Below are 14,550 nucleotides of genomic sequence, written 5' to 3'. Positions count from 1 at the left end.
TCCTCTTTCACTCCAAGGAAAAAAGACTGAGTTCACTCAACCTATTCTCATAAGGCACGCTCCCCAATCCAGGTAACATCCTTGTAAATCTCCTCTGCACCCTTTCTATGGTTTCCATGTCCTTCCTGTAGTGAGGTGACCAGAGTTGAGCACAATACTCCAAATAGGGTCTGACCAGGGTCCTATATAGCTGCAACATTTCCTCTCGGCTCCTAAACTCAGTCCCACGATTGATGAAGTCCAATGCCCCATATGCTTTCTTAACCACGGAGTCATCCTGTACAGCAGCTTTGAGTGTCCTATGGACTCAGACCCCAAGATCCCTCTGATCCTCCACACTGCCAAGAATCTTACCATTAATACTATAATCTGTCATCATATTTGACCTACCAAAATGAGCCACCTCACATTTATCTGGGTTGAACTCCATCTGTCACTTCTCAGCCCAGTTTTGCATCCTGTCAATGTTCCACTCTAACCTCTGACAGCCCTCTACACTATCCACAGCTCACTCAGCCTTGGTGTCATCAGCAAATTTACTAACCCATCCCTCCACTTCTTCATCGAGGTCACTTATAAAAATCACAAAGAGCAGGATTCCAGAACAGATCCCTGAGGCACACCACTGGTCACCAGCCTCCATTCCGGATATGACCTGTCTACAACCACTCTTTGCCTTGAGTGAGCAAGCCAGTTCTGGATCCACAAAGCAAAGTCCCCTTAGATCCCTTGCCTCCTTCCTTTCTCAATAAGGCTTGCATGGGGTACCTTATCAAATGTCTTGCTGAAATCCATATACACTACACCTACTGCTCTTCCTTCATCAATGTGTTCAGTCACATCCTCAAAAAATTGCTCTAGTAGGGCTGATGGGTTTAAGAAGAAGAAATCCAATGCCTGCTTTCTCCTGGAATTCTCATCCTCTGTTACATTGAACTACAACATTGCTGGTGATTCCAATATTCACATCAATGATCTCTCAAATGCGAACTCTGGCAGCTGAATTCATGAGGTTACTAGACGGCCTAGATTTTACCCAGTGTGTCACTGAGCCCACTCATCGACTTGGAAATGATTTGACTTAATGACAAAAGAGTTAAATATTATTAATGTTTCTCTGTCTGATATCACAATCTCTGATTTTTGTGTACTTTTTGATGCCCTCCTGTCATATCCAAGACCACCAAATAAATCAGTTTTAAAAAGCTGGTTTCTTGATGCTGCAACACTACTTGAATTTGCTGAGTTGCTTGGTTTAAATGACCTGCACAGTGAATGAAATCATTGATTTTTTTTTTCAGCTTGATAAGTATATTAAAAACAGTGGCTTCACTGAGGGTTAAAAAGTAATCACTTGGTAAAATGTCGTCATGGTTAAACAATTCTGTCCACAAACTTGAGATCATGTAGAATAGCAGAGAGAAAATGGAGGAAAACGGAACTAGAAGTCCACCATAATATTTTCAAGGGAAAATTAGGTTCCTTTAATGCTGTTATACGCTCTACAAGAAGAGGTTATTTTCCCAAAATTACTATAGAGAATAGCAGCGATTCAAGAATCAGGCAGTAAGGCAAGAGGGGGTGGCGTGGCTGTGTTGGTTATATATGAAATCAAATCATTAGAAAGAGGTGACACAGGGTCAGAATGTGTTGAATTGTTGTGGGTAGAGCTAAGGAACTGCAAGGGTAAAAAGACCCTGATGGGAGTTGTATACAGATGGTATCGATGTGTTAACAGTAGTAAAGATGTGGTCTACAAATTACAATGGAAGATAGAAAATTCATGCCAAAAGGGCAATGTTACAACAATCATGTGGGATTTCAATACACAGGTAGACTGGGGAAATCAAGTTGGTGCTGGCTCCCAAGAGGGTGAATTTCTAGAATGCCTATGAGAGGGCTTTTTAGAGCAGCTTGTGGTTGAGCTCACAAGGGGATCAGCTATTATGGATTAGGTATCGTGCAATGAACCAGAATTGATTAGAAAGTGGAATTGATTAGAGGATGTTTGGGGAAAAATGATCATAATATGATAAAATTCACCCTGCAATTTGAGGAGAAGCTGAAGTCAGATGTATCAGTATTACAGTGGTGTAAAGGGAATTACAGAGACACGAGAGAGGAGCTTGGAAAAGAACACTAGCAGGGATGACAGCAGAGCAGCAACGGCTGGAAATTCTGGGAGCAATTTGGAAGGCACAAGGATATACACATCCCAAAGAGGAAGAAGTATTCTAAAGCCAGGATGCCACAACCGTGGCTGACAAGAAATCAAAGCCAACATAAACGCTAAAGAGGGGGCAAATAATAGAGCAAAAATTAGTGGGAAATTAGAGAATTGGGAAGCTTTTAAAAACCAGAAAGCAACTAAAAATTCATAAAGAAGGAAAAGATGGAATATGAAGGTAAGCTAACCAATAATATTAAAGAGGGTACCAAAAGTTTCAGCAGAGATAATGTGTACAAAAGAGGCGAGAGTAGGTATTGGAGCACTGGAAAATGATGCTGGGCGGGTAGTAATGGGCAACAAGGAAATGGTGGAAAAACTGAATAAGTATTTTGTATCAGTCTTTACTGATCAATATTGGCTAGCTGATAATCCCAGACTCCTCCATCATTACCCCTGATTGTATAATGGTTCAGTGGTAGATCTAATGCACCAAAGTGGTTTGCAGTTAAGGGGTGGTTCTGGGTGTCTTTAATATTGATTCTGAACCCTATGGAAATTATAATTAAGCCATAAAGAGGGGGGATAAACTACCTAATTGGTATCTGCTGCCTCTCTCAGGTAAATTTATAATCCTTCATTTTGGACATGTAAAACTGAGAGTCTACTATAGTTGGGGATTTCAAAATACTCCTCTAAGAATGGTATTATAGCACTTATACTGAGCATGTTCACTGAGTTGAACAGCAGAACTACAATGCAGAGTGTGGTATTTAATGGGAAAATTGACATCAAGGACAAGGCTACTTACCTATTTTGTGTGCATCTGCTCAAGGCTATTGATAGGAGTAACAACAGTCCTTCAGGGGAAAAATCCTGCTTTCATACTAAGGACACCACCCCCCCAAAAGATGGACAAATCCAATCTTGCTAATTACCACCCCTCAGTTTACTGTCAGTTACTAGCAAATTAATTAATTGTCAAGAAGTACTAAAAATCTAGATTTAATTACCAAGAACATGAAGCGCAGTGGTAGATTAAAAATCTAGACTAACTGTTAATCTGTGGTTTCTTTTAACATTTTACAAAAACTTTCAAAAAGTTAAATGATTCCTTAAAAGCTCACTTGTTAGCAGGTCATCTGTGTACATCAGGACAATTCTGATAATTGTTCTAATCTATTTAATTCCTTTTGCAGAGGTATTGAGTAACTGAAAATACTGCAAGCAACTGGTCAGGTAGCATCTGTAAGAACAGAAACTATTAACATTTCAGATCAAAGACAAGTTCTGATGAATGACCGTACACTTGAAATGCTAACTCTGTTTCTCTCTCCACAGATTTTGTCTTACATGCCAAGTGCTTCCAGCATATTTGGCTTTTCTGTTTTGGGTTTCCAATAGCTGTAGTTTTCTGGCTTTGCATTGGCATGAATCTCAAATTATATTACTCTAACACTGGCCCTTCTATTCTTGCAGCTGTAGGAAGGAAAACAACTACCATTTCAGGCTGAAGTCCTTTGTCAGAAGTAGGAAGGAGACAAAAGATGCTAGAAATCTTAAAACACACAAAATGCTGCAGAAACTCAAAAGTCAGGCAGCATCTACTACATGAAAAGTACCGTCAGCATTCCAGGCTAAGGCACAGTGAATTTTAAGGAGGGGTATGAATCTGATGTGGTTAAAACCAGAGTATGATCTCAGGGTGGCACAGTAGCATAGTGGTTGGCATAACACTATTATAGTGCCAGCAATCACCAACAAGGGTTCAATTCCCGCTATTAGCTTAAAAGCTCACTTGTTAGTAGGTCATCTGTGTACATCAGGACAATTCTGAAAATTGTAAGGCGTTAGTACATTTTCCTCATGACCTCATGGGCTTCCATCCGTGCACCTGCTTTCTTCCTCAGTCCAAAGACAGACGCTTGGGGTGAGTGATTGTGAGCATGCAGTGCTGGCACCAGAATGTGGCGACATTTGCAGGCTGCCCAGTACAATCCTTACTTTGATACAAACAACACATTTCACTATGTTTTGCTGTACATGTGATAAATAAAGCTAATCTTTGAAGATCAAACCCTATTCCTCAGTATCAGTTCCAATTGAAATAGTTCTACTACTGAAGATTCGCCTCTGCCCCCTCCTTAATTTCAAACTATCCCAGCTCATTAGCATGCCCCTCTCTTTTTCACTATCCTCCAATTCCTTCTTGACAAATATCAACATATTGCTCATTTAGTACCTTGGTTACAAACTCTGACTCCAAATACAAATTCCTTCCTTCATCCTTCAGAGTGGACCTTCCTCTCCTTCTCTGTTAATGTAAGTATAAAGTGCTTTGGGATTCTCCTTGATCTTGCTCACCAAAATACTTCATGGCCTCTCGGCCTTCTCAATTGACTGCTTGAGAATTTCCCTACTATCTTTACATTCCACCTGGGCCAAGTCTGATCTTAGTTTCCTGAACCTTGGGTATGCTTCCATTTTTCTTCCTGATTAAATTTTGTCCTTCCAGGTCATTTGAAGTTCCCTTGCCATACTTGTGCTACCTTCTTACTGGAACATCCGGAATACTGATCAGCTGGTCTCTTTTTTTTTAATAAAAAACACCTCAAAACTAGGTCTTGTATGTCCTCTCCTCTAGTTGAACTCTCCACATACTGTTGCAAAAACCTTTATTGGATCCATTAAAGAAATCCACCCCCTTGTAAGTTTGTTGTGTTAAGTGAAGTCCAATTAAAACTGGGGAAGTTAATATCCCTACTATCACAACCCTGTTGCATCTGCATCTTTCAGCTTAAGTTACCACTCAATGCAGTTTAGTAAACTATTTAAGAACTTTTTAAAAGCTATTTATTAATGCTTTTTGGGAGGGTGATTTTAGATGCATATCATATTTATACTGAGTTAAATACTGTATGTAGTTAGTTTTGCTACAATAAGTGTATGGGACACTGGAAAAATGTTGAATTTCCCCTTGGGGATGAATAAAGTATCTATCTATCTATCTATATCTTCCTCCACCTATTGGGAGACCTATAATATCCTATCAGTGTAATTGTATCTGTTCTGTTTGAGCTCCATCCAAATTGCCTCTGTGGATAAGCCCTCCACTATGTCACTGGAGTACTGCTGTGTTATTCTTCCCTATAAATAGTGCAACCCCCCACACCCCTAAAAACAGCAAGACTCGGGAACATTGAGCAGCCAGTCCTGTTATCAGGCAACCAGATGTGTCTATTTCAACCTCATTGTAATTACGTAGACTGATCCAGGCTCCTCTTTCATCATCCTTTCCTATAATACTAGTTTTGAAAGAAACACATTTCAGCCCATCAGTCCTACACATTTATTAGCCTGGCCCTTGCTGTCCTTCCTCACAGTTTTATTTGTCGTACCATTTTTTTTCTTGCTTTCAATCCTACCACCTGTTTCCATGCCACTATGGTTCCCATCTCCCTACCACACTCATTTAAACCCTCCTGAGGAGCACTACCAAACTTGGCAGCGAGGGTGTTGCTTCCATGTCTGTTCAGGTGCAATTTGCCTTGTACTGGTCACACCTGCTAAGGAAGAGAGCCCGTTGATCCATGTATCGAAGCCCTTCCTGCTTCAGCTCCTTAGCCACGTGTTGAACTGCACCATGTATCAATTTCTCATTTCATAAGCAATAATCCTGAGAATATAGCTCTGGAAGTCCTGCTGTTTAACTTTCTAATTAGCTCTCTAAAATCACTTTGCAGTATCTCATCCCTGCTACTGCCTATGTCAGTAGTACCGATCATGGACATGGCTGCTCACCTTCCCCTCTCAAAATGTCCTGTGGTCACTGCGAGACACCCTTCACCCTGGCACCAGAGAGGCAATACATAATCTTTGAGTCTCATTTGCAGTCACAGAAACGCCTATCTACGCACCTTACTCTTGAGGCCCCTGTCACTATTGTTCTGCCTGTCTTTATCTTTCCCTTTTCCTCAGAGCTGGGTGTGGTGCTACTGACTTTGCTACAGGTACTGCCCTCTGAAAGGTCATCGTCAATATCAAGGCTCACTCAATCTAGGCAGCCGCAGATCAATTTGACAAAAGAGAACAGAATTATTGCAGAATGGGGGGAAATAGTGTTTGCAATGCATTGCTATATATAGGTAATGAACTGGAAGGATTAAGAGCAATTGTATCACAGGACAACAATTTATTTGGACAACAGAAGATCTGGTACTGAGTGGAAATAGAAAGGAACACATTGCCCCAGATTCTGTAGCGGGAATAACAGTGGTCACCATTATTTAATAATAAGATAAAACAGCACTATCTAGCATCCATTCACATATTCAATGCATGTCAAAATCAAAATCAGAAAATTGGTGTCTGTTTTTTTTTCCTTTGCTCAATTCCAAACCTCACTGGAGAGTCATCATTAGACATATAACATGTCTACTGTGCTTGCTACACAAGATACCAAACAAAAACTATCTGGAAAAGGTTGAGCTTGTATGCTCAACTGCAGATGAATATTTGTGTAAAACTTAGAAGTGCACTTGTCTATGATGTGCTGTGCAGTTTATATTTACAGTTAATGTTTATTTATTGCTTGTCCTAAACTGCCAATCGATTGCTAGGCTTTTTCAGGGGGCAGTTAAGAGACAACTATGTTGATGAATATGGGGTTATATTTGGGCCTCACTGGGTAAGCACAAAAGCTTAACATTTCTGAAGAACATTGAGGTACCAAATACGTAGATTTTATAACAGTCCAGTAGATTTTATGCTCAAAATTACTGATACTGGCTTTCCAAAAAGCAAGTAAATAACATTTAATAGATATGTCTTCCATTGCTCTGAATTTGCTGGCTTCATTCATCAATACAACACTCTTCCTCTAACTAAGTCTTCTGCTGAGAGGCTGGCTTCCAACGCTTCGAGATGGCCCATTGCAACAAAGGGGATCACTCAGCCCAGGCAGTTGCTGACTCAGTTTGACAATTGGTGAGCTTTGCTCCAAGCCTTTCAATGTAATCGGAGCTATTGAATGCTTGTGAGGTTCTTTGACATTCAGTAACATGCGAAAAGTCTCTGCAGGGAGGGGGAGGGAATAAAATGATTTTTTTATATACATGAGCCACTTTAAAGACATCCACATGGATGAAATCTATTTTAAACCAGCATGAAACTGATTTAAATAAATAGTTTAAGAAGCAATTGCTAACCCTTTTCCTCCAACATTTGCTCTCTTCCACTCATTTGAAAGAGGGCTGCTGTTCTTGTTCTTATGTTCCAGCATAAATTCAGTGGGTTGTGTTCTGAGTTTGAGAACTGGGAAATGTTCAGATGTTTGCTTGGAGCTGCACATTGTCACTGGAGACGTAGGCTGATGTAAGCAAAGGAAACTAGATTTCCAGTGGGATTAATCCTGGTATAAATGTTAGTTTAACAGTGCTTCAATCACTTCTTCACACCCACAGTTATTATGAATTTCTATTTTTCTAAACTTTTAACTACAAAGGTGACTTCATTAGTTTTGCTTGATGTAATGGTTGCATTTATATTGCTTTTCTGCTGACCCCAGCAGATTTTGCGTGATGAATGTAGTTCATTTCAGCTGGCAATCAATTTCAAAGTTTCTGAATTTAAAAAAGAGATGAAATTAATTTAAAGGTTCAAATATGATTTCTTTCCAAAATGCTTATTACAGCAGATTTCTATACAAGCCACAGTTAAGGAAGGGTCTCAGCAATAATGTGTACTAAGATTAAATTGGTTGCGGAGTCCTCTTTGAGATGAGTATATGAATAAGGTAGGCAAGAGTATTTGGATTGCTAATCAGTTTATCATTGTTACATGTGAAGAGATGCAGTGAAAAGCCCCTGCTTGCATGCCATCTAGACAGATCATTCTGTGTGTAAGTTCACTGAGACAGTACAAAGTGGGGGGAGCAAAACACACAATATGATATTACAATTACAGAGAACCTGCAGAGCATGTAGACAAAATAAAGTGGATGAGCCATGATGACGTCTATTGGGAGATGAAGGAGTCATTAAACTGTAGCCTTGGAGGAACTGGCACATTCAGAAAATACTGAAAGGAAAAATTGAATCACTATTGAAAGGTTACTAAAAGTAGAAGTCTGGCTGATTTAATCCCTCCACTCCTAAAACTGCTTCCTATCCCAATTAAATCATGAACTGTCAGAATTGAATGACTTGGTGTCACTGGATTTTTGAAAACTTCCTCAGACTAATTTTATTTATAAGCTCTGCACAAAATGATACATATTCATTGGACTAATACTGATTTGTATATGGATATTTGTAAGTGCATTAACGGGTTATTCTAAAGTTCAAAGTAAATTTATTATCAAAGTACCTCGGTCACCATGTTCAACGCTGAGATTCATCTTCTTACAGGTGTTCAGGAAACACAATAGAAGGAATGAAAGCCTGTCCCCAACAGGACAGACAAACAGCCAATGTGCAAAAGACAATGAACTGTGCAAATATTATAATAATTAATATACTATTAATATAATAATTAATAAATAAGAAATAATTATTGAGATATGAGATGAACAGTCCTTGAAAGTGGGCCATAGACTGAGGGAATGGTTTAGTGATGGGACGAGTGAAGTTATCCCCCCTGGTTCAAGAGCCTGATGGCTGAGGAGTAATAACTGTTCTTGAAACCGGTAGTGCAGGTTCTGAGGCTCCCATACCTCCTTCAAAGATTGAAAGTACATTTATTATCAAAGAATGTATAAGTTATACACCTTGACACTTGCCTGCTTACAGGCAGCCACAAAACTTAATCCCTAATGGCAGCAGCGAGAAGAGAGCATCGTCTGGTCCTTGATGGGTGGTGCTTTCCTGCTGTGTGTAGATGTGATCAATGTTGGGCAAGGCTTTATCAGTGATGGACTGGGCCATATCCACAATGTTTCAAAGGCTTTTACATTCAAGACAATTGCTGTTTTGATACCTGGCCAAGACACAACCAGTCAATATACTCTCCTCCACACATCTATAGAAGTTTTGTCAAATGTTTAGATGACATGACAAACCTTTGCAAACTTCTAAGGAAGTAGAGGCATTGCTGTGCTTTCTTCATAATGGAACTTGCATGCTGGATCCAGAACAGATTCTCTGAAGTGATAGTACTGAGGAATTTAAAGTTGCTGATTCCACCTAACTCTAACCCCTGATGAGAAATGGCTCATGGACCTATGGTTTTCTCCTCCTGAAGTCAATAATCAGCTCTTGCTGACCTTGAGTGAGAGGTGGTTTTAGCACCACTGAGTCAGATTTTGTCTGTTTCCTACATGCTGATTTGTCACCACCTTTGACTTAGCCAGTGACAGTGATGTCTTCGGCAGACTTGAGCATGACCCTGGAGCTGTGCTTAGCCACACAGTCACAAGTATAAAGTGACTAGAGCAGGGGGCTAAGCACACAGCCTTGTGGTGTACCTGTGCTGATGGAGATTGTGGAGGAGATGTTTTACCAATCCAAACTGGTTGGGGTCTGCAAGTGAAGAAATCCAGGATCTATTTGCACAAAGAGAAATTAAGGCCAAAGTCTTGACGCTGATTGATAGTTTTGAAGGGATAATATTGAATGCTGAGCTGTAGTCAATGAAGAGCATCCTGAGGTAGGCATCTTCACTGTACAGATGAACCAATGAAATAGAATGTACTGTTGACCTGTTGTGATGGTAAGCAAACTGGAGTGGATCCAAGTCACTTCTCAGGCAAGAGGTGATATAGGAGAGTATTCCACATATTTCCATAGTCTGCCTGTGTATACAATGATTTTATATTCTTTGTTGGAAAAGATTTGTAGCTCAGGTTGAGGATGTTGTACATGTCATTTGAAGTTGCACTGATGATGTTGCCTACTTAGGTACCAAAACGTCTGAAAGCTAATAAGCCAGCTCAGCGAGCTACTCAACAACAACATTTTATATTCTGCCAGCGCAATGTATGTTTTCAATTTTTGTTTAGGAATTGCAAGATTTCCAGTCCTTTATGAAGAATCGTTTGCCTTTTGATGTTGTAATTGATGGATTAAATGTTGCCAACATCTCAGCTAAGGGTATCCAGTCCAGAATTGTGAGTATTCAACACAGAATATTTAACAACACCCTTTATTTGATTTTTATCTGCAAGCTGATGTAAATGTTTGTATACTATGTTAAAACTTTATTTCTTATATTCAGTTTATTTAGCAATGTAGTGCAGAGCAGGCTCTTCTGGCCCTTTGAGCCTTGCCAACTGCAGCAATCCCCACAAACCCAATCAACACTAGCCTAATCATGGGACAATTTACAATAACCAGTTAACCTACCTGGTACATTTTCGGACTGTGGGAGGAAATCAGAGCACCTGGAGAAAATCATGGGGCGGATGTGCAGAAGCTACTTACAGAACGGTGCGGAATTGAACTCCAAACTCCAGAACGCCCCAAGCGATAATAGCGTTTTGCTAACCACTATGCTACACTACCATGGTGCACCAATTAGCATCAAGTTAAGCACAGCCAACACTTATGTATATTTTTAGCTGCTTCATGCAGTGGCATAGTGCACTGCCCTTATGAGATAAGGACAGAAATGCACATGACTCTGGGTAGGAGTTCCGTGGAGAATCCTTGTGGGTCACCTTGCTTCTGATGGCACACTTGTGTGTTGAAATGCAGAAGCCAGAGCTGAGCTAGAAGTCAGAAGCTGGTGAGCTCAATGCTTTGCATTTAGCTTCTGACCTGGTACAGGTAAAATTCAATGCTGTCTACATGTTCATTCAGTTAGAAATAGCAGCGTCAATATAAATAGTAAATTTCACTTTCAGGTTCTGACACTAATCAACATATAGTAAATAATAAAATGCTTGTACACTCTTAATCTCTGCAGATATTTTATTTCTCCAACAGATTTTTCATCCTTGCTTTACTCCTTTTCATTACTTTAGACCATAAGACATGGGAGCAGAATTAGGCCTTTTGGCCCCTCAAGTCTGCCCCACCGTTGCATCATGACTGATTTATTGTCGACTCAACCCCATTCTCCTGCCTTCTCCCTTTAATCTTTGATGTCATCACGAAAACCTATCAACCTCCATTTTAAATGTACCCAATGACTTGGCTTCCACAGCTGTCTCCATAGATTCACACTCTTGTATTCTGAGGCTGTGGCTTCTGATCCTAGACTCCCCCCACATTAAGAAACATCCTCTATCTAGACCTTTCAATATTTGATAGATTGCAATGTGATCTCCTCTCCCCCCCCCCCCCCCCCAAATCCTTCTAAACTCCAGTGAATACAGGTCCAGAGCCATCAGACACTCCTGATATATTAACCCTTTCATTCCCAGGATGATTCAAATGAACCTCCTCTGGACACTCTCCAATGCCAGCACATCCTTTCTTAGCTAAGGGTCCCAGAAATGCTCACAATGCTTTAAATGTAGTCTGACAGTTACCTTATAAAGCTTCAGCATTACATCCTTGCTTTTATATTCTAGTCCTCTCAAAATGAATGCTTACATTGCATTTGGCTTCTTTACCACCGACTCCACCTGCAAGTTTAACCTTCAGGGAATCCTACTTGAGGACTCCCAAGTCCAATTGCACCTGTGATTTCAGAATTTAGAAAGTAGTCTACACCTTCACAGTATTCCTTCTACCAAAGTGCATGACTGTTCACTTCCCCACACTTATTCCACTTCAAACACATTTCACAACATATGCCAGTGATATTAAATTCTGATATGCCAATTCTTTGCCTAATTTCCTAATCTGTTTAGTCATTCTGCAGACTCCCTGCTTCCTCAGCATTACCTGCCCCTCCACCTATTTCTGTATTGTCTGCAAACTTGCCTACTTCATTGATTTTATCAATGGTATTTAACAATATAATCTGTATATACTATATTGCAAATCTTGTATTGATCAAATGTTGTGTGCACTTCTCCCTGATAAACTCCAATATGTATGTTTTGTAATAGAACTGCAAATACAAAATTCTTAACAGCAGGAATACATGATTGTAATGGGTCATATATACATCAGTATCTACTATAATGTATGTATGTGAACAAGAGACATTACACTGGAGCTATAAATAAGGTAACAAAACAGGACCGCGTGACTTTAAAACAGGAACTGACAACTTGTGCAGTCCATTTATCTTTTGCCCTGTTATTGCTCTGTGCATTTTCCAGTTCCCAGGAGCAGTGCCCTGGGCTACTCATCTTGTATAGTTACTTGAAAACAGAGATACTTGTTACTTGTGAAACTAATTACCCAATTTTCATCTTGGGGACATGACTATATCTGAAATTATGATCTCACAAGGTGTATTATGTTAAAGTTGCACTCTGTAGTTGTTTGTTCCATTAAGTTCTTTAACCAAATTGAGAAAGGCGCACATAAATATAGACATCCACTACAGTTAAAACAGACATCAACGTTCAGTTCTCTAAGGTGAATAGGAAATACTATAAAGTAAAGGACAGAGTTCCTCCCCACACCTTGCTTGGCACATCAACTGGCAACCTTGCGTTGTGTCTGGTTTGACTCATCGAGCCAGCTGAGTTGCTGGCTCGATGCTCAACCCAGCACTGATGGAAAGCATGCAAGCAGTCAGCCGGATTTGAACCTTGTTCCAAAATCTGCGTACTGGTACCACTGCACCACCGGCATGGACTGGAAATACTATATGTCTAATTTATACTGTATAAAGAAAAAATACTTCAACAGATAATTTCAGTTGCTGTATTCAGTGTGGTTTTATATGGAGTTGTACTCTTTCCAACGATCGTCTATTGAATCAACTCTTAATTTGGATGCTATTCCATATTAATTGGGCAAGCTAGACAGTTAAGAACTACAGAGAAGTTAACAATGAGGTGTTGACTAGTGAAATTCCATCAAGAGGTTACAGGTCTGTTAAGCAGCATAGACAGTTTGACCAATGGGATGAATTAAACCTGTGCTTTCCAGCCACGTGCAGAGTTGTGAATGGCAGGAGACGGTTGTGCAGTGGAAGAGAGAGCAACGAAGGAAAGAATAGTGGATATGTTCATGCAACTTGAAAACACATCCCCGTTCCTTAATCATTGTTAGATCCAAATCCTGGAACTCGATACCAACAACATTGTTTGAATACCTTTAGAAAGGAACCACAGTGCTTAAGTATGGCAGCTCACCATTACCTTCTTGAGGGAAGTTGGGGATTGATGATAAATGTTGGCCTTGCTTGTAGTATCCATATCTTAAACAATGCGTAAATTAAATTGCTGTACTTTAAAATATATTTAAGTTATGGGCACTTTCATACTTGACTAAAGAAATCAGGCAGTAATTATATCAAGGGAATGCTCTCAACACTTTTTCCAGCATCTTTCAAGACATGGATCATTAGAAGTCACATATCTCAGCCTCCTGGTGAGGTTGAGATGGTGCTAATCGACCACCGCTCCCTAGCATACTCCTGGCTAACATTCAGTCCCTGGACAATAAGCTGTGCAAACTGTCCTACCAGTGGGAAACAAAGGAATGTAATGTTTTGTGCTTTGTGGAGACCTGGCTGATGGAGGAGATAGCAGATCACACCATCACATCTTTCCAGGCGGACCGGTCTAAAACCCTCTCTGGGAAAAGTAAAGGAGGTGGGGTGTACTTCATGGTCAACAATGCTTGGTGCGACCCTCAGAATATGCATGCCCTCAAATCCTTTTGTTCCCCGGATCTGGAGTGTCTGGTGCTGCTGTGTGGACCTTTCTGGCGGTCAAGGGAGATCACAGCTGTTATTATCACAGCTGTGTACATTCTGCCACAGGTGGATACTGACCCAGCTCCCAATGAACTGTACGAGACCATCAGCACCCTAGAGACTACCTCCAGAGGCTGCCTTCATCGTTGCCGGTGACTTCAATAGAGCATCACTGTCCAAAGTCTTTTTGAAGTCTTTCCCCAGGTGAGCACACGGGGAGGTAGCATACTCGACCACTGTTACTCTCTCTTCCATAAAAAAGTCAGATCACTCTTCCATCTTGCTTCTGCCGACATGCAGGCAGAACCTGAAACAAGAGGCGGCCATAGTTAAAACCTTGCATTGTTGGTCTGACAATTGGTCTCCATGCTACAGGACTGTTTTGATGACATCAACTGGAACGTCTTTCATGATGAGGATGTCTCCAAGTTCACGGATGGGGTCGCGAGCTTCATCTGGAAGTTTGTCAAAGATGACATCCTCCAGAAATCAAACCAGAAACCCTGGATCAACAGTTCCATGCGAGCAGCACTCACCACGCGAGACAGAGCTTACGCCGCCGGTAACCACCAGGAACTCAAGAAATGCAGCTACGTTGCGCAAAGTCATCAAGGCAGTGA

General features: G+C 40.5%; 1 protein-coding gene across 5 annotated transcripts in view; it reads left to right on the top strand.

Annotated features, from left to right (window-relative positions):
- prorp (protein only RNase P catalytic subunit) overlaps positions 1–14,550 on the top strand; it is a 65,673-nt gene that overhangs the window by 11,363 nt on the left and 39,760 nt on the right. For 4 of the 5 annotated variants that reach the window (XM_059956800.1, XM_059956782.1, XM_059956763.1 and 1 more), the window contains one exon: positions 10,164–10,271. The exons of the other annotated variant lie outside the window; for it this stretch is intronic. In XM_059956800.1, coding sequence (XP_059812783.1) covers positions 10,164–10,271 — 108 coding nt within the window. The remainder of the gene's footprint in view (positions 1–10,163; positions 10,272–14,550) is intronic. 5 annotated transcript variants of the gene reach the window in all.

Source organism: Hypanus sabinus, chromosome 2 (genome assembly GCF_030144855.1).
Source record: "Hypanus sabinus isolate sHypSab1 chromosome 2, sHypSab1.hap1, whole genome shotgun sequence".
Classification (NCBI taxonomy): Eukaryota; Metazoa; Chordata; class Chondrichthyes; order Myliobatiformes; family Dasyatidae; genus Hypanus; species Hypanus sabinus.
The sequence above is the reverse complement of the archived record's forward strand: the minus strand, read 5'-3'. Positions and strand labels throughout refer to the sequence as shown.